At 44.8% G+C, this 24,435-nt stretch overlaps 1 protein-coding gene and 1 non-coding gene across 2 annotated transcripts; both read left to right on the top strand.

The window, feature by feature from the left end:
* The first annotated feature begins 13,750 nt into the window (after positions 1 to 13,750).
* LOC127221126 (small nucleolar RNA SNORA47) lies at positions 13,751 to 13,887 on the top strand. The gene has a single exon (XR_007834430.1). It is a non-coding gene; the product is annotated as a small nucleolar RNA SNORA47 (small nucleolar RNA).
* Positions 13,888 to 18,103: 4,216 nt separating this feature from the next.
* Positions 18,104 to 19,001, top strand: Zbed3 (zinc finger BED-type containing 3). The gene has a single exon (XM_051182927.1). The coding sequence runs from the start codon at positions 18,109 to 18,111 to the stop codon at positions 18,802 to 18,804; it is 696 nt and encodes a 231-aa protein (XP_051038884.1). The 5' UTR covers positions 18,104 to 18,108; the 3' UTR covers positions 18,805 to 19,001.
* Positions 19,002 to 24,435: the final 5,434 nt, after the last annotated feature.

Below are 24,435 nucleotides of genomic sequence, written 5' to 3' on the forward strand. Positions count from 1 at the left end.
CAGTCACCAGAACTGTGAAAGAATACATATCGGATGCATTAAGCCATTTCTTTTGTGAAACTGATACACTAAGTTTGACCTAGCCTCCCTGGGAGCTAAAGCAAGAGGGCAGCTTGTTATACACCAGGTCCTAGCAATTCTGGGGATGCAGTGCCCTGTGACACTATGGCATCAGAGAAAGTCTCTGGATCTACAGAGAGAAAAGAGGATGCAACGGTCAGTTGTAAGGGACAGCATCCTAGTACCACATCTGATAATGAACTTCATGCAGGTGTTCCTACGAGTGCCCCACTGAAGGCAGATGGTGTGACATTTTGATAAAACCCTATATGGGAACCAAATGAAAGAGTGTGTCACTATCAATGGACAGCAATGAAAAGGACTTAAATGCTGTAACCCAGCATATGAAGTAAAATGGTTGGGCCCCTAAAAGACACAAACTATCAAAACTGTCACAATAAGAGAAAATAGTCTACACCCGAAACACATGAAGAGATTTAACTAGTACTTTTAAAATGAATGATCCATTTTTTTTTTTTTTTTTTTACCCTCCATGGATGGATAATGCTCCTCCCAGAAACAGCAGGCTACTAAAGAAAAGTCCCAGTGCCAGATGTGGGACAGCTTCCTCTGAGTTGTTGGCCAAGGCAGGTCCCAGAGCCCCCTGAAAGAGTACAGGCTATTGCCATTGATCTTGGTTACCACTGGAGAGTAAGACCCTATTGCTGCAAACACCACTGGTATTGGTCACAAGACATGTAGAGATCTAGCTGGAGCTGAGCTGAGAGCCCCTCCCTACTGGTGTGAGAAGATGCCATGCAGACTTGGGGGAAGGGGCATGATCGACAGTCCTATGCAGCTGTGAATCCTGTGAGCTACAGCTATGAACTGCCAGACAAGATGTGCTAATTAGCACAATACTGGCATGACTGTTATCAAGGTAACCTACTGTTCTCTGACTAGATTTGAGGCCGTCTGCAAAGGAGAGAATGTCTGTCTGGTCTGTAAATCTGGTCAAGAGTCTGTGGCCTGGCAGGTCATAGGCCCTACTGGAGAACTTGTACTATTATTTTGCTATGGAGTCACACTGTCAAACCATCTTCTAAAGCCTCATGTTTATACCCACAAATTAATGCTGCACCCAGTCTTCACCAGAGAATCTTTTTATGGCAGTGGGCAGTGGTTACTGCAGAAACTCAGATGCGATGATGGAGTGCTCAGCCCCAAATGGAATCACTGTATCACCCCCACCAGGGATCACAGAACATCATTAGAAGAGGAGACAGGAAGAATGCAAGAGCCCAAGGATGGGGAGATGTGCAGCAAAAAGATGTCTTCTGGGCAACCATTGTACTCAGGAACTGGTGAAGTTCTGGTTACCTGAACAAGATCTAGGGAGGCTGGGCCCATTAACATTGCCTCAGGGCTGTGGGAGGGGCCCATGAGGCCCCGCCTCTTCCTGGAGGACAGCTGAAAACTAATGGCTGCTGGGGTAGGGAGTGACAGTTTCTTCAGTGGTAGCGCCATTGAGAAGTTAACTCGGTCCAATAAATGGGTCCCACCCACATTCATGCAAACAACTCCAGTGAAACTCAGTGGGTCACAGACAGGCAGAAAAGCAGGAGGAGCTGCTGTCTAGAATAAGGGTTTCTGGAGGAGACGGGATTAGACAGGGAATGGGAGATTGAAAATAACTAACACTCCTTCCAGAGATGTGTGAAACTGTCAGACGACAACAACAAAGCATGTCCATAAAGACAGAGCAAGACCCAGAATGTCTGCTTAAAAAAGACAGTCGTTCCCACGTATTTCCAGGTCTTCATAGACTCTTTAAAACAGGAGAAGAGAAAAGATCATTTCCCGATTCGTTTACCGAGGCCAGAGTAGTCTGGTACACAAACCATACAAACAAAAAACAACACTGCAAACAAAACCACATCAAGGATACCCCAAAATGCTGTACTCCAAGTTGATGGTGTGTGTGTGTGTGTGTGTGTGTGTGTGTGTGTGTGTGTGTGTGTGTGAGGCAATCTCCATAAATTCTTTTCAAACAGTTTTTGTTTTTAAATATTACACAGCAGATTCTGCACTGTTTCTGGCATGAATCTGGGGTACAAATACTCTGTCTTAACAATGAAGTTCGGGCCCCTACTCTTCAACATATTCCAGGGCAGCAGACAGAAATGATTTTTAAATGAAAACTAGATGCTATTTATATATTGTTGAGAATAAAAGTCAGAGGAATTGCCCTTACCTAGATCTCATAAGCAAGGTGCAGTGAAACCACCAATCTAGACCACTCCTTGGGTAGAAAGACAGTTTACTAGGGGACTGTCAAGGGCAGCCAACCTGAAGAAATACACCTGAAAAGGGGAATGAGAGGGAAAAAAAAAGATGAAAGACAGAAGGTAGACTGGGAGGGCTCTCAGTGAATATATGGCAGCCTGAATTTATTCTCATAACCCTTTTATGACCAAAACAAAAGGGGGCAAAGGACTTCCTTTCCATGGGTCAAGGAACAAAAAAGGGTAAGCACCTCCTTAACTCTTAAAATATCTAGTAACCACGACTTTGGCCAAACACCCTGTTATTTGACCTTGAGGAGCAAAAACAAGCTTAAACTCTCTGTCCTTAAGTCAGGATGGAGCGGAGTCACTGTGGTACTCCCAAAGGGGACAAACTGCTGGGGTGCCTCAGAGAGCAAACAGCCCCAGCTTGTTGGGAAAACCAGCAGCTTTTTATGATGGCCAGCAGGTGGGGGTTTCTGAGCTGATGTAAGCTGTCCTGGTTAATACAGAACTAGATGCACTTTGCCCAAGGTAGTTGACCATATGGTCTGAGAAGCAGCAGCTCACCTGGCAAGCAGAAGCCCACCTCACAGGAATTCCTGAGGAATGCTGAGTTTGGGTTTCTGTTTACCTGCTGAGAACCTGGCCTGGGTTGGTCTGGCCATCATTGTAGGCTGCTGTTCATAGCATCACCACTTAGTGAACTAACAAACATGAATGAAGAATATTTTTCCTGCTGGAACTTGAGCCAAGAACATAAATGAAAGCAGCAATTATTAGAGTTGTTAGTTACTTTGGTGCATGTTTTATAATTTGATTTGAAAATTAATTTCAAACTACAAAGAAGGAATGTCTGACTACTGAAACTGTTAAGTATGCTATCGAGCACAGGAAAGGCATTCTCGTTTTCCTCTGGTGTTAAAAGAAATCCCAACACATCTGGCTAGAATAACAAATCCATAATCCCCAGAAACCAAGTCCCACCATCATCAGGTCTTGAAATGCTATCACCTTCAAATGCCTTTGCATGTTCTCAATTCACACAGGGCTTGACCGATTTCCTCTTACATCAACATGACTCTTCCTGGAGTTGCACTGCCCTCACCTGACATCTTGAAAGCAGCTTTTATGAAATTCTGGACTTAGATTCAGCTTCTGCTTGGTCAGTGGATGCCACATTGTAGGCTGACAATCCCAGCTAATAGGGATGCTAAAGCTGACTATTGAAAGTTTCCATCCGGAAACTTCATGAAAAACATACACCAGGTGTGGTGTATGAAGTGTCGAGCCCAATATCCTGGAGGTGGAGACAAACGGATCAGTTTCCAGCTCCAGACCAATGTGGGTTTATAACAAGACAAATTCTAAAAGAAGGAGATGAAGTAGGCTTAGCAGGATAGAGATGCCAACACCAAGCTCTATGACTTGAGTTCAGTTTCCAAACCCCACATAGCGGAAAGAGGGAACCAACTTTTGGAAAGCTGCCCTCTGACCTCTACACACACACACACCACCACCACCACCACCACCACCACCACCCATAAATAAATAATAATACAGTTTTAAAATTCAAAAAAGAATACACTATTCTGTAAGCTAACAAAAATGTCATATACTTCATTACACGGTCGGTTTGAAGCCAAATGACTGAACCCTGGGCCTCCTGCTACTGCCTGTAGCCCCAGCCTTCTCTCCAATTTCGACAGAATCTGGCTATTTTGTCCAGGCTGACCTAGAACTTGGATTCCTTCTTCCCTGGCCTCAGGTACAGTGTGCCAACAATCTGAGCCACCAAATGCATTCTCTGGCTCTCAAACAGTATCACTCTGGGCTGGGAATGTGGCTCCAGGATGGAGTACTTGCATTAGAGAAGACATGGGTTCAGTCACCTCCACTGAAAACAAGTAAATAAACGAGTCCTCTTACTAAAAGACATACCAAATGTAGTAAGTCCATCAATATAGAAAACATCAAGTAAGGAGGCAGTGCATAGCTGGATGCCACGCACCTGTGAATTCACTGAGAGAGTTCGAAAGCAAACTTGACAATGCTAAGCAATGCATATGCTTTTATTGCTACAACATCTCCTGCAAAAGGAGAGGATGAAATCAAGACAAATGGCCTCTAAAAATTGGTCTGGGATGTCCTGAATGGCTTTTGGTGTATTAAAATCTAAATGTGCCTTTTTAATTACAGGGTATCTAAAGACTCATAAGCATCACGTCAAATTACTGTCAGAATAAGCTCTGACCTTTTACACCCATAAACACTTACATAGCACAGCAAAGGTTGCAAACATTAATGATTCTAGTATGGTTAATAACAATAGACATACAATGGCTGGGTTACAATTCTCATAATTTCAATTCAATCAAAGGACAATAAAATGTTCTCATTGTGGGTGAAGTATGAATAGCTTCGCAGTTTTGAACCTTTTCTTTTTCTCTCTCTTAAAGTCCAATGCACTGCTGCTTGTAATTTTCAAAAATAGGTCTGAGATACCACAGTCCTTGAGTGCTGAATACTGACTATAAAACTTTTGTTCATTCCCATCTTCATACACTGAGGGGTTTTCACGAATCATTTCTACAATAATGTTCAACTGTTTTAAATGACTCCTTTTTCCCAAAGGGAAAAAAAACTGGCAAAATGAGTTTTGTGTCCCAAAATGTGGTGTGGATAACTGCTAAACATTCCGTCCTTGGAACCAGGATGGAAACTCACAGGTCTGGGAAGTCAATGCAGCAGGCTTGTTGAGAAACTGGAAATCTCGAACTGGCAGTCCCCTTTCTTTCTCAGACTGTAGAATCGGTGACATCGAGGGTCAGGAGCACAGCTTTCAGCAGGTCTCACTCAGTTCTCCCTCAGCAGGCTCTGGCAGTCACAGGTCTGGTATTCCTCTGCTCCATGTATCTCACCAGACATTCTGGAAGCCACCAAGCCTCGTTTTCTCCCTGGGAGAAAACACAAACATGCCCTCAACCCCATAATAAAACAGGGTTGGGTCCTTTCCATAATTCAGCACAAGGATCTTTCCATTTGGCCTGAGTGAAAGTTGCTCAAGTGCCATCATGCCAGAATCTGTCTGCAGCAGATTGCTCACAGGCATCCATATCCAAAATATTTAAAATGAAGAGTGCATGATTTAATGTACTATGTGGAGACTGGGTGCACAACTCCCCTCTACATATTTCTTGAAGTTGTGTTTTCAAGGAGCTATGGACACATTCCACAATTCCTTGTCCTTGAGGATTCTAAGGAATGCTTGTTTGTGTTCAATTTTCCTTTGGGAACAAAATTGATGAAATGCTTTATTAGTATATCCACATCCATTGTCTGTTTTTATAAGTTTTGGAACTCCCATGTAAGTAAACAAAACATATCAAATGGTGACTTATTACATGCTTAGTGGCTTCTCCAGTTTGTGCAGTGGCTATTAAGAAGCCTGAATATGTATCAATTGCCACATGCACATATTTTAATCTGCCAAATTCTGCAATATGAGTAATATATATTTGCCACAAATGATTAGGGATCAGGCCTCAAGGATTTACTCCCAAATTAGTTGCAAGTAAATATTGTGGGTACATATCATCACATTGTTTGACAATTTGATAAGCAGTTTCTCTAGTCAAACCAAATTGCCTTCTTAGACTTTTGTTAGTTTAATGATGAAAGTTACGTGTCTGCTGACCTAGTTCTACCTGGGATAAAGCAACCATTTTTGTTAATCTACCAGCCAGTGGGCAAGGAAGGTTTGAGTGAACTCTTATATGAGCCACAAAGCATGGTGATTTTCTTTGATAAATGGCATTTTGAATTTGTTCAAACAGTATTCTAACCCAATCGTTATTAGTTCCCATGTATGGAACTGTCTCTATTACTTGAAGAGCTTTAAAACCGTAATTACTATCAGTATACAAATTAAATGAATCATTCACTAGAAGCTGAAAAACTATTGCAACAGCTCATAACTTGACTATCTGAGCTCAAGCTGGAGCTGTCAGTACGACATACTCTTTACCATCAATAACATAAGCCACTTTCCCATTAGAAGAACCATCAGAAAAAGCTAACATAGCATTTTTATAGGATTACTGCCAAGATCAAAACATCCCGTAGCTGTTAAACTAATGTCTATGGAAAATAAGATAGAGTTGAGCTCTCTGGACTTGTGGCAAGATGGAATGGAGTCGTTTTCATTGGTCCTGACAAATTAGCTAGGCCATAGCTTGTAAGTCATTCTAATAATTCCCTTTTTTATATATATAGAGATTCATTCTATAGGTTCTGTTACTCTAGAGAATATTGACTATAATATACCATGGGGTTTTTTTTTAATGTGCTTTTTAAAAATTGGTTTGGGGGGTTAAAAAATAGATTGTAAGAAAAAAATAAATACAAAGTAAAAGGGAGTTAGTTAATAGTTAATTTCTCCATTGCAAAATTATTTTCCTTTTGAGACACTCAACCAGTTTTTCCTTCTTCTGAAATTATTCTTGACATAGTAAAGAGAAAATTCAACAAATAGACTTACTAACGCTACTTCACCTACCAGCTTAAACAAAAACGAGGAGAGTGATATTAATAGCTCCATGGCACAGCATGTGTGCTCAGTATTGAACAAGGCCAAGAGCACATCCCCAGCACCTCCGCTTCTAAATTGCCTGAACACAAGCAGTAACATGGAGTGTACTAATTACCCAATAATTTCTTGTTTCTTTTATTTTTACGTCTGTTTGCTTTTTGTCTCCCGTCAGTCAAGGCTTTCGACTGAAGAGATGGCTCAGAGGGTAACAACAGGTACCACTCTTGTGGAGAATTCAAGTTCGATTCCCAGCCCACATTAGGTGACTGGCAGGAGCCTGTAACTCCGGTCAGTTACAGACGATCCATCGCCCTCTTCTGGACCCCACTGGCACTGCACTCACACACGCATAGACCCACGACCCGCACTGCCCAAATATACCACTATATATACCACTATATATACAAACAAAAGCCTAGTGCAATTATTAATGAATAATAAATAAATAACAGATTGTACCAGCTGAGCACAAGCGCTAACTGGTGTATCCAGGAACTTGGCAGGTCACTTCTTTACGACTATTTGTAGATTAAAATCTACGTGGTAGGAGTATTTACTTGACTGAAAACAGCAAACACTAGGCAACAGAACTTCCCCTCAACCTGCAAAACCCCAGCGCTCTTACCAGCACACGCACCCCACCGGGCAAGCCCTGAAAAAGTTTATCTTTCCACCTGGAGCGTGGACTACAGAACAGCGCCTTAGAACGAAGCTGCTTGCAGCTGATGCGATCGTTGCAAAATCACGCAGACGCTGTTATAGGATATAACCAGAGCAATATAACCAAGCATCTCCCCATGCTGGTCTTTTGGTGAACACCTCTTCCTCTCTAGACCTTGGTGGCAAGGATTTCTGACTTGTGCCACATCAGCGATCTTAAACTGAAAGAACGCGAGCAGCGCGGCCAGCTGAGGACCTGGACCCGCCGAATCCAGGTCTTGGAAGGGTAAGGCAAACGTGCAGAACGGGCAGTCACCATTTTCAGCATCAGTGCGCTACTGCACCATTTTAAAACCCCGACACATTTCGGTTCGTTAAACCATTCTCTGCCCACTGCTCTAACCCCTCATCCACCGGGTGGTTTTAAGAGGGACTCCCCGACGCCCGGCGTCCAGACCACGCGTCACCGCTCCCACCCCCCACCCCCGACGCCCCCAAAGGCGCGAATTGGGCGCTGCGTCTTTAAGGGGGAAGCGGCAACTTTCCGACCGGGACAAAATGTCTGCGAGGAGCGGGAAGGCGAGGGGCGACCGGCGCGACGTCCGGGTGAGCGCGGCCGGGGCAGGGCGCGCGGCGGGCCCGGGGCGGGGGCGTGGCGGGAGGGGAGGGGAGGGAGGGACGGACGCCCGCCCGCGGCGCGGGGATCTCGAGGGACACGGGGGAGAGCGCGAGGCCCCGCAAGGCTGCGGGGACCTTGGGGGCGGCTGGAGCGCGGGGGCCGGAGAGACCGGGTGGGTGGGGCGTGGCGGGAGGGGAGGGACGCCCGCGGCCTGAGCGTGGCGAGCAGGGCGCGGAGGCCACGGGCACCCCGGGGACTGCGGTGCTCCCGGGCGGGATCCCGCCACCCTGGCTTTGCCGAGAGGCCCAGCCTGGGGAAGATGGAAAGCCACCCCCACAAAGTTGTCTGGAGAAAGAACACTGCCCCTGAGCCCAGCCGGTGGCTGTGCGCCCAGAAGGGGCCTCTTGCACTAATTGTGACTTGGTTAAAGTTTCCCACCGGTGCGGGGAGAAAAACCGGTGTAAACCAGTATCCCCTCCTCCACTAGACACAAACAAAAGAGTTCGCTGATCCTTTCCCAGCGCTCTGGAGCGCTGTGTTAGCCATCTGTGACCTTTCGCAACAGGCTGAGTTTTTCCTCATTGGAAGAAAAAAGAAATAAATACCTATCGTTTCTGAGATCCGGCGTATAGAACAGCTGTTAAAGAATTGGTTTCATAAATTGAAATGATTAGTGTTATTCCTGATTTTTTTTTTTTTTTTTTAAGACAGTGTCTTTAGGTATCCCTGGGTGACCTGGAACTCCCCAGTGTAAAGCAGGCTGGCCTATATCTCACAGACACCACTTGCTTTTGCCTCCCAAGTGCTGGGGTTTAAGACATGGGGAACCACTCCTCGAGATTCCTGTACTATATTAGTACAAAGTGTTCGAGACAAGTGACAAAAAGTATAGGAAATTGTGTAAAAATATCAGGAGTCAAAACTAAGTAATTCACAACTTAAAAATCTTTTTAGTTGCAAAGATCGTCAAAGCGCATTTTAAAATCTTCCTGATTACTTTGAAATTGGTGTCTTCAAGATAAACTGGATCACCACATTTTCCCCACGGGGAGATATATAGGTGTGTGTGTGTGTGTGTGTGTGTGTGTGTGTGTGTGTGTGTGTAATAAACTAATGCAGAGGTGCAATAAAGGTCCACTTTAGGGCATAGTGCTTTATAGTTTTCATTGTAAAATGCATTAATAGAGTGCTTTGCTGGCTTTTAACTAATAGTAGAAACAGCCTAAAACATTAAGGTAGCTACTGGTCCAGTATGTCTTTGGGCTTTTTTGTTTTGGTTTGGTTTGGTTTTTTTCTTAACACCCATATATAATCTTTTTCTAATGTTTTCACACGAACCCTTTATTTCCCAACACATTTTACACTTAGGAGTCATTTCTACTGACTTCAAAAACTGATTTCTTTTTATTTCTGTGTGTGTACCCACCCTGTGTGTGTGCATGTATGTGAGGGTCCGACTCCGCAGAGCTGGGTTACAGGCAGTTAGGAGCAGCTGGACATGGATGCTGGGCATGGAATGCTGCCCCTGTGGAGCAAGTACTCTTAACCGCTGAGCCACCTCTCCAGCCCCTTCACTGGCTTTTAATTTCATGTATGCCTTCAGGCAAATGATTACAGACTAATTTTTCTAGTTGTCTGGGTCTATTTATAAATACATGTCAGGAAACTAATCGTTTGGCAGAGATGGACAGACCACAGGTGAATGGCTTGTAGCTTCCTTGGCGCTTCAGCTGTCAAGGCTAATTGTGCAATTATTGTGTTCTGTTTGATTTAAACCACTGCTGGAAGAAGTACGTGAAAATGCCGTTGGTGCTTCCACATCCTCTGTGGATCTCATAATGATGTCAGTCTCTCATGTTAGATCCAGGCTCAATCAATGCGTATCTGTTTATTACTCTGCCTGGAAGACTGAAGTGATTAGTCTTGACCATAGGACAAACAGGACTGTATTGCACTTGTTATTTCCTTTTGAAAACATTTCCTGGTTCTCCTCGCATGTGCAAGCATAAGCATAAGATAGTAAAATTAATTTTCGTGAGTCATTTGTAGAATGACTGTATGTATTAAACAGAGTGAGGTGGGTCTGAAATCACGGTGTACTTCAAAGCAGAAGGCTTTCAAGTGAATGGGGGGGGGTGATGAGGGAGATGCTCCTAGGTATGGCTTGAGAAGGCTTATTGTAGATATGAGGGAGAACACAGCCAGAGGCATCTGGAAGGGTCCAGACTGAATGGGGTTATGTGGGGAGGAATGAGAGAAGAAGAGAGAGGGGCTAAGAGGCCAGGAGCTGGTGGGGGGGGGGCAAGAAACCAAGAAACTGGGTAGCCAAAATGGCTTAGGATCAGAGGCTGAGCTGGAGAGTTTAGGGTAGGGGGCAGGCTGAGAAGTCTTGGCAGGAGCCAGGACTCTAACAGAAATGAGTGATACTAAGAGAGACTGGTGGCCATCCTCCACTTTGATGTGTTAAATAGGCACCTCAGCCATTTGTCCTGAGTTTATGACCTAATATAGCTTTTTGTTTTCTTGGTTTTTTCTCCTTAGCTCCATTTATAGGAACTGGAACTCCATGGTAGAGCATTTGCCTAGCATGGGTGAATACTGGGTTCAGTCTCCAACAGCACAAAAAGAAAACAAAAGAACCACTACCAAGAAGAGTTAATAGAGATACTGTTGCTACAGTAATAGTGGAAATGTCTGCTTGTCTTACAACGAATTTTATAGTCACACAAGTGTATATGTATGTATGTATGTATGTATGTATACATATGAGTATATGATCATATTTTAGTATATAAGAAGGCTTTAAAAATTTGCGTTTAAAATGTTGCATTCATTTTTGTGTATGTGTATAGAGGTCTAAGGATAATCTATGGGAGTTGGTTCTTTCCTTATACCATGTGACTCCTAGTGTTCAAACGCAGGTCGTCGGGCTTGGTGGCAGGTGCATTTTTGTGCTGAGCCATCTTGATGGTTCCGTATTTCCAGATTTCAATGGCTTCTTTCAGCCTCCGGGCTGGTATTTGGAGGGGTCATACTGGCTTTAACTTGATTACTAGAATAGAATTTCTGGAGACAGACTCAAATGCAGGATAATCAATGGGAATCTGATATCTTCTACAGCTATAGGCATATCCCTCCTTCCAGAGCATAGATGCCCAAATGAAGCTCAGCCACTGGAGAATTAGAGGCACACCGGCACGTGGTGTTCTTCCAGTGCCGTGAACTCAAAAGTTGCATGGCTATGCTGCTGTTGCTAAGTTGCTTTTATATTGCAGAACTTTGATGTGGCTTCAATGTGTTTAATGTTGAAACAGGAACTCAGCAGTCTAGTTATATACTAACAAAGTAGAACTCTTGGGGCCAGACCCTGACCTGATCTTAACCAAGGATATCGGAATTATCTTTGGAAACATCTCTTCACCCCCTCCCAGGTGGTGAGGCACAGTCTGCACTGCTCTTTTCGGCTAGATAGCAGCAGGCCCTTGTGGAACCCTGAGCAGATGCATAGTGAACATTCGGACCAGAGAGTTAGATAGAGCAAATGGACATAGGCAAAATAACCTCGTCTCTCGGCAACTTTGTGCCTGTGTTTAAAAACATTCAAGAAAAAGAATGAGGGGTGCTCTTATTTTTTCATTTTCTTACTGCTAGATTCATGCATGGTTAATGGTTATGCATCATTATTTGGGGCTCGATAAGGGAGAATACACATCACCCAGCTTGGGCTAGCTCACCTTCTGTAGTACTCTGGACTTGAGTGGTAAGCAGTCTTTTTTTTTTTTTTTTTTTTTTTTAAATAAAGGTCCATTTGGGAAGTGAAAATAAATCTGAGGAACAATGGTCTTGAGTCTCTAACCCTTCCTGGTTTCCTTGGAGATTCTTCCCATTTTGAATGTTCACTAGAAACAACACAGCTTTTCAGTGTAGCTGCACCTGAGCAGGAAATTCTAGTCTCGGCCACCCTAGTCTTGTAAGCATGTGATCTTTATCCAGGGATATGCACCGTAGCAGGTGCAGCCAGGTGTCTGCTCCGTGTCAAGGAGATGCACAACTCCATCACATTCCTCTCCATCACATTCTCCTTCCTGTGGGTACAGAATCTCCTGCTGGTGAAAGGCACAGGGAAGCCATGCTGTGCTGATCAGCCCTATATATTCACCTCCTCCCTCCAGATGGCAACAGCCTGCCTATGCCTGTGGCTCTCCCAAGTGCCTCAGCAGGGGTTTTACCTTGGGACTGTCTCCTTCAGCCTCCTTGAGTAAAACCTTGTCCCTATCTGAACTCACAGCTGAGACGCCAACGTTTGTTTATTGAGTCACTTTATTTACATATAGATCTTGCCACATGCATACTTTGTGGTAAGGCATAGGCAATCCGACCATATGGCTTTCTCAGAAGCTTTTTCTTGGGCTTTTGTGTTTTCTGCTGTTCTCCTTTACCGTCACCACCCACCTCAATCTGTTGTGTCTCCTCTCTTATTTCCTTAACCTAAACCTGTGGTGTTTTGGACACTATGATGGTGTGCAAGTGGTAGACATTCCATAGAAGCCTATTTTGAACTTTGACACTTGATCTTTTCTGGCTAGCAGCACTCAGCACAGGCAGCTGGGCAGGAATGGTCCAGCTGCAGCTCTTAGGAACGTGGCGGTCATGAGAAGAAACAGCCAATGCTCTGTAGTGCACTGTGGTGCTCAGTCACAGTACTTGATAGACTAACTATATATTAAGTATAGTATACTTAAAGCATTTTCCACATATGATGAGTTCAAGGCTGTAATGGCATCATGAATTGAAGAATGCCTCTATCTTTATAACACTATAGTGATCCAGTATTGTCTAGAAATAATGGGCCTTTATATACACTTTACAATATCTAGCATCCCCCCCTCAAAAAAAAAAAAAAAAAAAAAAAAAAAAAAAACAGCTTCCCCTAGAACATCTGGCAGATTTCTCCATCCCTTGAATGTTTGCATAATATTCCCTATTGCAAACAGACATTGTATACTCAGCTATAGTTCCTATTCTAAACAATGATGAAATAAACATTCTAGCACATCTGACTTCGTGTATTGGTACCTTTAGTTCTACAGAAGAGATATCACATCTATTTTTAACTAATGTAGTAACTTCCAGATGTCCTTCCTCAAAGCGCTCCGATGTCAGCAGGAAAGTGGATGTGCCCTGCTTTCTGCCTCCTGCCTCCTTCCTGACTTTGATGGTTGGTTGTACCTGCCTGTCTTTGGATGTTAGGGTAGCAGATGTAAAATAACACTTTGCTCTTGCCCTCAAAGCATTTCCCTGAACAGAATTGACATTTGAATTGGCCCTGAAGTCATTTGCCTCCTCGTGTTTCTTGCCTGGTTTCATATTGGATCATTTGCCCGTTGAAGTCTCTCCCCCACCCCCGGTAAGAACTCTTGGTGTGCTCTGTTGCGGTGAGGAGTTCCTAAGGTAGATGGATGAGCCTGGGCTTCCTGCAGTATCCCAAGTGAAACTGAGATGAACTTGGGCTGTATTCAAGGGCTGGACAGATGTTAGGTCTGGGGTTCCACCCTGGACATAAAGTCATCACATGAGCCAGAGTGAAGCCCAGCATGGAGGACTGAGAAGGTGGGGCAGTTCCATACCATGCTGCCTTCCATTGGTTAAGACCTCCGAGAGTAAAGGGCTGGCCAGGCAAAGGATGTCCCTCCACCAACTTGGAGGGGCAGCACTGTGCTGGCCCACATTTTATAGTGTTGCTTGTCCCTGGCTCAGGTGAGGGACAAAGCCCTAGCCAGTACTCTCCTGCTGTGTCCACTTAACTCTTCCAGCAGACAGCACATTTGGCTGGTGCTACTCTGAGCACCTCAGAATTTACAGAAAACCAAGCACTAAGTTCGCAGGGACATAAAAGGCTTGGCAGTAATGGGTCACTGTTGGACTTGTTAGAGGTGAATAAGCAACAGGGACGCTGAGCCCTTGGCACTGGAGAAAGAAATCTCCAGGCTTGCATGCCTGTCAGAATGGCAGAGCAGTAGTCAACTCATTTTAAATTTATGAAATAAATTAGATTCTCTATAATACCATCCCATCTTCTGTTTGTGTCTAGTAATTAGAAGGAGCCTGGAAAGAGTAGATTCAAGGTAGAAGGGAATGGAGTTTGTAACAACAACAAAAGATAGGGTGCATAGAAAAATTTATATGAAGCTAGATAATTAAACTTTCTAATATTATCATGTTCTGTTTATGTTTTAGATTAATATTTGGTCAGGGCACAGGGAACTGGGTTTCCCTGTGGTATTTTCACGTGTAGATACATCCCCACACTTTGTTCTTGTTCTAGTCCCCCTGTCCCATCTGGCTGATCTTCTTTGTCCCCTAGATGGTCTACCTTCTGCTACTATGACGTAGGTATTGTCATCCTTTCTTGTCTCCTTCCTAGCCCTATAGACTCCTTTCTCTTTCTACACCCATGCCTACATAGGTACATACCATTCGTATATAAACTTAAGTCTACATTGTGTATCTGAGGGAAAGAAAACATGGCATTTGTCTTCCTGAGTCTGGCTTATTAACTACACATACAATCTCCAATGTCATCCATTTTCCTGCGAATGTCGACATTTCACTTTCTTTTCTGTGTATATACCATGTCTCTATTCATCTGCTGACAGACATCTAAGCTGGTTCAATAGCTTCCTTAAAGGTATTTGTCTATTTTTAATTATGTGTATTTGGGGATGTTTGAACATAAGCAAGCACCCCCTGGACCTGGAGTTGTAAGTGGTTGTCTGCCAACATGAGTGCTGGGAACTGAATGTGAGTTCTCTGTGAGGGCAATGTGTGCCCTCCACTGCTAAGACATGTCTTCAACCCCAGTTTCAAATCCTGACTATTAGGAATAGTGCAGCAATAATCATAGATGTGCAAATATTTCTGTGGTGTGTTGATTTTGAATTGTTCAGGCATATAGACACCATGTCTGGTACAGATAGATCATGCAGTATTTATGGCTTTAATTTTCTAAGGAACTGATGAGCATAACTACACTAATTTACATCCCCGCCAACCTTAGAGAAGGATTCCTTTTTTCCTATGTCTCAGCCATCATTTGTTGGTGATGGTTTTCTTGATGATAGATGTAAGAGCTTGCATAAATAGGGTGAAGGACAAAAACCACATGATCATCTCAATACGTGCAGGGAACCCATGAAGAAATGAAAGACAGACAGGGCATACCGCAGCACCTATTATGATCAGGGATATTGGTCTATAGTCTTCTTTCTTTGTTGTGCCCATATCCTGACTTGACATTGAAGGCTGACTTTGTAAAGAGAGTTTAGTAATGTTGCTTTTCCTGTTTTATGGAGCAGTCTTGAGGTGAATTTGTATTCGTTTCTTCTTTTAAACATTTGATAGGATTCAGCAAGGAATACACCTTTTGTTGTTGGGAGACCTCATTGCCTGTTACAAAGCTGTTTAAATTGTTCGCATCCTTTAGACTTTAATCTTGGTAAGTCATATGCAGCTAGGAATTTACTCGTTCCTTCTGAATTCTACAGTGCTTTGAAAAATCTCAGAGTTTGTTAGGATCTGATTTACTCTCTGTTCATCTCTGCTTTTACACACTGGGATAGTCTCTCATTAATTTGGTTAGATTGGCTAGAGGGAGGGTGGTCATTCTGAGATTGTTGTTGTTGTTTTGTTTTTTCAAAGAACTGACTTTGATTTTTTATAGATTATTCATTTAGTTTACATTTCATTAATTTCTGTCCCTGTCATAATAATCTCCTGCCATCTACTCCTTTGGAGTTAACTTGTTCTTTCTATATGGCCCCAGGGTACATCATTAGCCTGTTTATTGCAGCCTGCCTGGATTTTTAATGTAAGCACGCAGAGCTATAAACTGTCCTCTTGGAGCTGCCTTGGCTGCACCCCTGAGGTTCTGCTTTCATATTGGCTTGAAATTTGCTCCCTGAGTTTTTCAAGATTCACTGTTCACTTTTTTTTTAATGTTGTACTTTCAAAATATATGCTGTTTCTGTAGTTTCTCTGGCTATGGATTTACAGTTCTGCTGATGACTTGTGTTTATTAAGACTTTCTTTGAGAACTACAAGGAGTCCTATTTTAGAGAAGGTTCTGTGGGACGCTTAAAAGAACTTAGAGCCCATGCCTTTTGGGTGGATATTCTGCATATATCTATAATTTCAATATAGTTTAACTCTGAAATGTCTTTGATCTGTCTGGAGATGGGATTGGGTATTGAAAGCACCCACTATTATTATTATGTCAGGACATTTCTGATCTTTTATGCCCATTTGCTTTGTAAAATTGGGAACCCAAATATACACACTATGTGCACACACACACACACACACACACACACACACACACACACTGCAACATCTACATATACAGATGTTACATTTTCCTGATTTTTTTTAATTTAACAGATTATGTAATTTTATGATCTCTGCTGTTCCTCCCTAGTATGACTGGCTAGTTCACTAAGCTTCGTTCTCCCTTGGACATGATGCTTCCTGAGATAAGTCCTCAGAAGAGCTCAAAGAGTCTAAGTATTAGAGAGTTTGTCCATAATTTGGTCCATTTCCAATGTGTTCACTAAAAAACAGATGCCACCTTTTGCAGGGGGGCATATTGTGAGGGTGAGTTGTCTTCCTCATGGAAAGACTTAGTCATTGGCCAGTGAGATGGCTCAGCAGGTAAAGCACTTGCCGTGCAAGCATGAGAACCCAAGTTCAATCCCCAGAACGCATGGAAAGATGAAGGAAAACACCGATCCCACAAAGGTGTCCTCTGGTCTACACCCCATGCTCCGATGCACACAAACACATCCAAGGCCTGGTCATTACAGTTGTGACTCTGCATTTAGATCCCTTTGTGTAGATACTTCAGCAGACAAAGCATATGCCGTGAATTTTCTTCCCTTACCCTTAACTGCAGGTGCCAAGCAAGCTTTCCATCTTCCAACTATAGAGATGAGGGACCACTTAGTTATAAATATATAGCAATAAAGCAGGCCAATTATTTATCATGTGCCTTGGGTATCTATAAAGTGCTCAGGAAAGAGAAAGTGAACAGCAGGTAGGCACTCACTAGATGCTCTCCTGCTACCTAAGGCTGTTCCCCTGGACTTCTTATGGACCTGTGTGTCTCACAGACTCCAAGCCCTGCTGATAAGTCTTGACTTATCCTGTGCATGTGTTTCTACTTCAGAACCTCCAGGCTATGACCAGGACCTCAAGATCATTAAGCCCTGGCTTAACATTTAATTTAAAGACAACAGTTTAGGGCTCCACTTTACATTTTGCTATTTCCTAAAATGTGCATATTTTGAAAGCATATAGTGGTTTCTAGTATGGTCAGCTTTCTTATAAATACATCGTTGTAATCGCCACTCCCAGTGGAATAGTGCACGCTGGGCAACTTCCCCAGACCATGGCTCGGTTTCTTTCTTTCTTCTTTTTTGAAAGATGTATTTATTATGTATACAGTGTTCTGCATCCATGTATACCTATACACCAGATCTCATTATAGATGGTTGTGAGCCACGGTGTGGTTGCTGGGAACTGAACTCAGGACCTCTGGAAGAGCAGCCAGTGCTCTTAACCTGAGCCGTCTCTCCAGCCCCGCTCAGTTTCTTGATATATGTGTTACATAGAGACAGACACTTGTTCTTCGGAAGAGAACACTTAGTGCAAGAAGGGCTAGACACTTAAAACATGTTTCTTAGACACTGGCATTTACTACCTGAGTATTAAGGAGAGGAGGAAAAATCATACCACAAGGTTTGTACCACACAGGACAAAGTAAAATGTCCTCGGCTAACGTTTATAGGATCTGTGTGTGTGTGTGTGTGTGTGTGTGTGTGTGTGTGTGTAAATATATATATTTATATATATTGATTACTGTTCTTCCTCTTCCCTTCGATGCAGACACTGCAGAAGGCATGAGGAGTGAGGAGACCCTGGAGACCATGGAAGACAGCTGGAGGCCTGATGACACTTCAGGACAGGGAGGTGGCCCCTGTCCCGGGCTGGCACCCGCCGCTCCTGGCCACCTGGGGGCGCCGTACTCCGAGGCCTGGGGCTACTTCCACCTGGCCCCGGCTCGGCCCGGGCACCCGACGGGCACCTGGGCCACCTGTCGCCTGTGCGGGGAGCAGGTGGGCGGCCACCCGGGCTTCCAGGCCTGGACACGGGCGCTGTGGCGACACCTGAGCGGCGCGCACCTGCGCGAGCTGGAGAAGAGCGGCGCTCGGAGCTCGCCGCCCGCCGCTCCCTGCCCTCCACCGCCCGGCACCACCACGGCGGCTGCCGAGGGCGACTGGGCGCGCCTGTTGGAGCAGATGGGCGCGCTGGCCGTGCGCGGCAGCCGGCGGGAGCTGGAGCTGGAGCGGCGCGAGGCGGCCCTGCGGCAGGCGGAACGCGCGCTAGAGCGCAGGCGCAGGGCTCTGCGGCAGGAGGAGCGCGCCATGGCGCAGGCGCGGCGCCAGCTACAGGCCGAGCGCGAGGCGCTGAGCGCGTGGCTGCGGGAGCAGAGCCCGGGGGTGGGGGTCTCGGCGCCGCCCTCCCCTCGGCCTCCGCTCAAGGAGGACCCTGATGGGGACGTCCACGGCCACGTGGTCACCAAGGTCCTGCTCTAACGAGGCCGCTCCATGTACCCTGGCAGCGTCTCAAGGACTTCTTCCAGGAGCCCGGATTGGATGCACAGGATGGGATGGACCGCATAGCAAGAGACTTCGGCTCCAGCAACCTCCTTGCAGTGCCTTAGGGCTGGAGGTTTTTAAAGCCAGAAGGTTCTATAAACACCAAAGACTAATCACACCATGTGCCTATCCGCCTATCGGGGCAGGGGGAGGGGCGTGGGAAGGAAGGTGAGATTTTATAGCCAGGGTCTACTCTTTCCTAATGTTTAAACTTGGCCCAGCACCAAGTTCCAAAAGGATTTTTGAGTTTCACTGACTCCCCGGCTACCTACCTTCAGCATCTATAGAACCCCACTTTGGGCAGTCCCAGAGAGACCCTGCTCTTTGCTCTGTCTCCTCACATGGCTCACCCAAGGCCATGAGCGCCTTTTTCCTTAAGTCACCTTTCCTGGATCCGATCGAGTGAGTGGTAGGTATAGTCCCCCACTTCTCCCTGTCTCCTCACTAGCAAGGCATCTGTCACTAGGAAGAGCATTTCCTTGTCCCAATATCCTTCAAAAGCCGCCCCCTGAAACCAAAGGAGAAACCCGAGGCCACGCCTTACGGCATCAACCATCATTTCCTCCCTTTCTGCAATCTGTTCCCCAGCAACGCCCCTTAGCTCTGAAGGCCAAGAAGTCCCTCGCTTGCTTTGTTCCATTCTGCTGGTCCCTTCCCATGAGTCATTGAGTGCCACGGTGCCACCCAAAACCAAATATGGTTTCCCCAGCCCTTGTCCTCCTTTTCTGATGCCCTGTCTGTTAAGGCGGAACATGCTTTTCTAAAGCCTGCTTTTTTTGAGAGAGGGTCTTTCTATGCAGCCCTGGCTGTCCTGGAACTCACTGTGTAGACCAGGCTGGCCTCAAACTCAGAGATCTCTGCCTCTTGATCACTGAGACTAAAGGTTCACACAGTTCCCAAACTGTTTTTACTCAGACAACTTTTGTCCTCAAGTTCTTTTTTTTTTTTTTTTTAATTTGAACTATCTATGAAAAGTTGAAAGGCCAATAAAGTATCCATATATATGTGTATATGTGGATGTATGAACTGAGACACACATATATATACATATATATCACATATATGTCAGTTTTTTAAGCATCCACTTGTATTTTAGATTTGGTGGTTTTTATGGGTCACCTTCTAAATTCAGCTCCTAGTCCATTTCCTATAGAACGTAAGTAACTTCCGCCAGCGACTCATTGAGATATCCCAGCCTACTAGTCACCCTGGATCTGCACGTTTATGCCCAGATGCCTGTTCTGTGGCTTTTCCCACCACCTGCATATCCTGCCACCACCCACAGCTGATAAGTAGAATTTTCTGGACTCAGCATTATCAAGCACACAGCTCCAAGGTGAGGTACTGCTACTGTGACTGCTTTTTGCCCAAGAAAAATGTCAGCTAGGTGTCTCAGTGGGTACAGGTGTTTGCTGCCAAGCCTGCAGACCTGAGTCAGGATGTGACCCACATGCTGGAAGGAGAGAGTCGATTCCCACAGGTTTTCCTCTGACATCCATACATGCACTGTGTCACCCACACACACGCTAAAGAAATGCAATAAAACTATTTTTAAAGACTAACATGGGAGAAGGCTAATTTGTACAAGATTATATAGCTGGTGAAGTGGTCGGGTCAGGATCTGGATCTTCGTGTGACCAGCTGTCTGCAAGTTACTATGTCCTTCCTAGCTGCTGCACTGTCCCCTGAGAGTGGACGCCTGCCATACTGCCTTCATTTCTAGTTAGTGAAAGTGGTGACATTAACTTCTCCTGAGCATTCGCCCAGGTGCATGCTAGATGCATGTTGTAATCCTTGAACTTGGGAGGTAGAGGCAGGAGGGTCAGGTGTTCAAGGCCATCCTGAGCTACATATCAAGTTTGAGTCAACCTGGGCTACCAAAGATCTCCCACAACTCAGCCACACAGTATCCCCTGACATGTTTGTTGCATGGATGAGGATGCATGCTCGGCCACAGCCTGTTCTTAATACCTCTGCCTCAGTTTGCCTTCCTCCAAGTCCCTTCAGTCTCTGGGTATAAAATTTTCCACCCAGGGCTGGGGTACAGCTCAGTTACAGAGTACCTGTCCAGGGTGTGATAAATCCCCACCCATTTGTAAGACCATGAATCTTCCCTAGAGGGATTTCCTCCTCTGAACAGACCAGTGAGCATATGGCTGCTTTGGGTCTTGCCTTACCTTGGGGGAGGTGGGGCAAGTCACTCACCTGTGCCTACAAGCTGTTCTGTGGTTAGTCTTATAATTCATTCATCTTTAATTCTCTAAAATTCCCAACAGATTAACTGGAAGTAGCTTGTGTTTGTTTGTGTGTGGATTTGATGGGCATGGGCTGAGTTTCCACTGGGACTGCTATGCCCTTAAAAATTGCAGACTGGAGTCAGGAACACTGTTCTGGTTTTATCTTTTGCCTAAGATTTTGTTTAATTCTCCTTCTGGACACTGCCCTAGTTAGCTTTAATTGCCAACCTAGAGTCAGCTAAGAAGGAAGTCTCAATTAAGGGATTACCCAGCTCAAACTGGCCAGCAAGCATGTCTGTAGAAGGACTGTGCTGATTAACAAAAGAGATCCTAGGGCATTGTGGATGGTACAGTTCCCTAGCAGGCAACCCTGGGCTGTGTAAGAAAGCTAACAAAGCATGAGCCTTGGTGTGAGCTGGCAAACAGCATTGCTTCTAATTTCTGCCTCAGGTTCCTGCCCTGACTTCCCCAGTGACTGGCTGTGACCTGAAGTGTCAGGCAAATAAACCCTTGCCTTCAGCATGTTTCTTTGGCCAGGGTGTTTTATCAAAGCAACCAAAAGGGAGCTAGGACAGACTGATTCAAGAGCTCCATGTCTGAAGGTCTCTACTTTACCTTCAGCCACTTCAATGTGCTCCTTTGCCTGGAAAAATGGATGCGACAATCTAATTAAGGTCCCCTTGGCTCTAATCCACTATGGTTACAAGGAAAGACACCAGAGCAACAATAGCTAGTTCAGGGATTCAGTTGCTTGGGGAATTAGATTCCATTACCTGCTTTTAGAAACAGTGTCGTCATATAGCCAAGGGTGGGGTGAGGAAGACACTAGTTAGGCAAATGCTGGCATAAGGCTAGACCCAAGGACTAGGACTTCATTTCTTACTTTATCAAACCCAATTCCAAGGCCCTCAGGTAGGACAGGCTTCCCCGAGTTCTTCAGTGAGGCTGCACAAGCCACAGAAACTGTTTGCAAAGTCATTTCTCCCTCCCAACTCCAACTGCTCCCTCCAATCAAAGTTGTTACCCGTGATTACAGGTCACATGACAAGTCGTGCAGTTGCCCCTACTTAGTGACCTGGGAGAGTATACAGTACTCCCTGCTTACAAATGCAGCCACCACATCTAGCCCATTTTTAAGACATCCTTTGAGTTAGCATCTTTCAGAAGTTTTTGCGTATTTAAAAAATAGTGATAGAGCCCATGGACTATGGTGCATGATTAGCCAGGTTAATATTTCTCACTAATAAGGTGAATTTATAATAAAGCCATGATAATGACTTTTGTGTGACTAATAAGTTGGCCTGACAGCACCATACCTTAGGGTTAAGTAAGGCAGCATAGGTTCAGAAGAGATTAAAGCCCGTTTTAGTTGGTTTATGACATGGAACACTAGCAGCCATTATGTACTTAAACAGTATTAAATGTGTCTTATGAAAGCCTTAATTGCAACATTTCTGAGATGAGACTTCGTAGAATTAAAATAGGGCTTTAAGAAAGAAGCAGTAAGTGGTGATGGGAGCTTTGTTCTTTCCGAATGACTCTCATGGGTTTTGGGTCAGGATAAGTAATGTTCAGGTGAACGAGCCGGTGACCTTCCTAACCTTTGAGTCTGCTGGTAATGGGAACTTAAGTAATTCACTCTCACATGTTCAAATACATCTAATGACATTCCACCAGCTACTTCTGTCTTCTGTTCACGGAGCAGCACTATGCACAGCGTTGTCACAGACGACGGGAGCTTGCTTCTCCATAGAATAAATTTGTGAGCACTTTCTTCCCAAGCAGACAGAGACAGCCTTCTGTCTGTATGCATGGGCCATTCCTGCTCCCCTCTTTGGCCTCCAGGAACTGGTTCAGTCAACATCAACATCTAGCAGCTTGGCTCACAGTTGCTATCTTGATTTTTGGTATGACCATCATCTACTGCTAGATTGAGAAGGGTGCTACCCAATGTCTACGCTGCTGTCTGTACAATCTCAGGGGTTAAGAGAAGATGTACACGAGGGGCCAGAGCCTTGGCAAGATTTTATCATCATCATGTTTAAGTAGGGTTTTTCCCTGCCGGTCAGGTCCCACTGCCACACAAGCCCCAAATAACACACAGAGATGCTGTATTAGATATACAGCTGTTGGCCTGCTTCTAATGTTTCTTATCGGCTAGCTCTGTCTTAATGATTAACATTTTCTATTAATCTAAGTACTTCCATGTGGTCTCATCTTACCGGAGAGAGGAGCTGGCATTCTTCTCCACCCGTCCTCCATCTTGGATCTCCTCCCTACTACTTCCTCTTTCCTCCTTGTCTCCTAGTCCTACCTATCTTTCTTTCCTATTGGCCAACAGTGCTTTATCCATTAACCAGTACAAGAAACATATTTACAGAATGACATCTCCCATCATCCTCATGTCTCAAACCTCAAAAAGATGACCAAGAATAAAGACAACATTCATAAGACTTCTCTAAATAGGTTTGAAGACAGATTAAAAAAAAAAAGAATAAAAAATCTACCTCACCCTCCACCCAAAGAAGTCTAGCATTAAAATTTTGAAAATGAACAGAAATGATTTGGGATCAAAACCACAGCATTATCAGGCCTTTTGTGCATCATTTGGCCTTTGCATTTTGCGCCTTATTCATTGTGGTCTCCCTAAGAACCCAAAACAGCATCCAGCATGCACTAAACACCCAGGGCTGTTTTCTGGCTCAGTGTGTGCTGTTGAAACACAAGTTTCTAAAGTCCGATTTTTCTTTCTGAAGTCTTACCAAATCCATCCCTCCTGAGGATGGTAGAGATCACCTACAATAGTGGCTATCTTTTCTCCCCCACTTCACCTACCAACCTTCTGCTTATTCTCCAAAATGCATGAAGAAACTCAGTTCTTAATCAGGTCCTGTTGTCTACACTGACTGCCTTTCACTGTGGGGAATGGAGTGACTGTCTTAGCCCCATTTCTCATCTTTCCTGATGCCAGGAACTGCATCACCACTCCAGGAATATGCAATGGACAGGCGCACATGCCCATGTGCGTGCGCGTGTGCAGGCACACGCGCGCGCACACACGCGCACACACACACACACACACACCCTGAGGGATCTGTGCTACACACACACACACACACACACACACACACACACACACACACACACACACACCCCTACCTAAGGGATCAGCAGCACGGAAGGAAACAGTGCCAACACTCTCCCACAGCTGAGGTTTATTATACAGTGCCACTCAGGCTGGTCTCATTAACTTCCCAGTAATCAAAAGGAAATACCAAGGCACAGAGATGCAAAACATTTCTAAGGGTTATTTAGCTCAGAGGGACTGGAG

This window comes from Phodopus roborovskii, unplaced genomic scaffold (assembly GCF_943737965.1).
Source record: "Phodopus roborovskii unplaced genomic scaffold, PHOROB, whole genome shotgun sequence".
In the NCBI taxonomy this organism is placed as follows: domain Eukaryota; kingdom Metazoa; phylum Chordata; class Mammalia; order Rodentia; family Cricetidae; genus Phodopus; species Phodopus roborovskii.

Coding starts and splice junctions, on each gene's coding strand:
- Zbed3 (XM_051182927.1), top strand. CDS start 18,109: ATGAGGAGTGAGGAGACCCTGGAGACCATGGAAGACAGCTGGAGGCCT.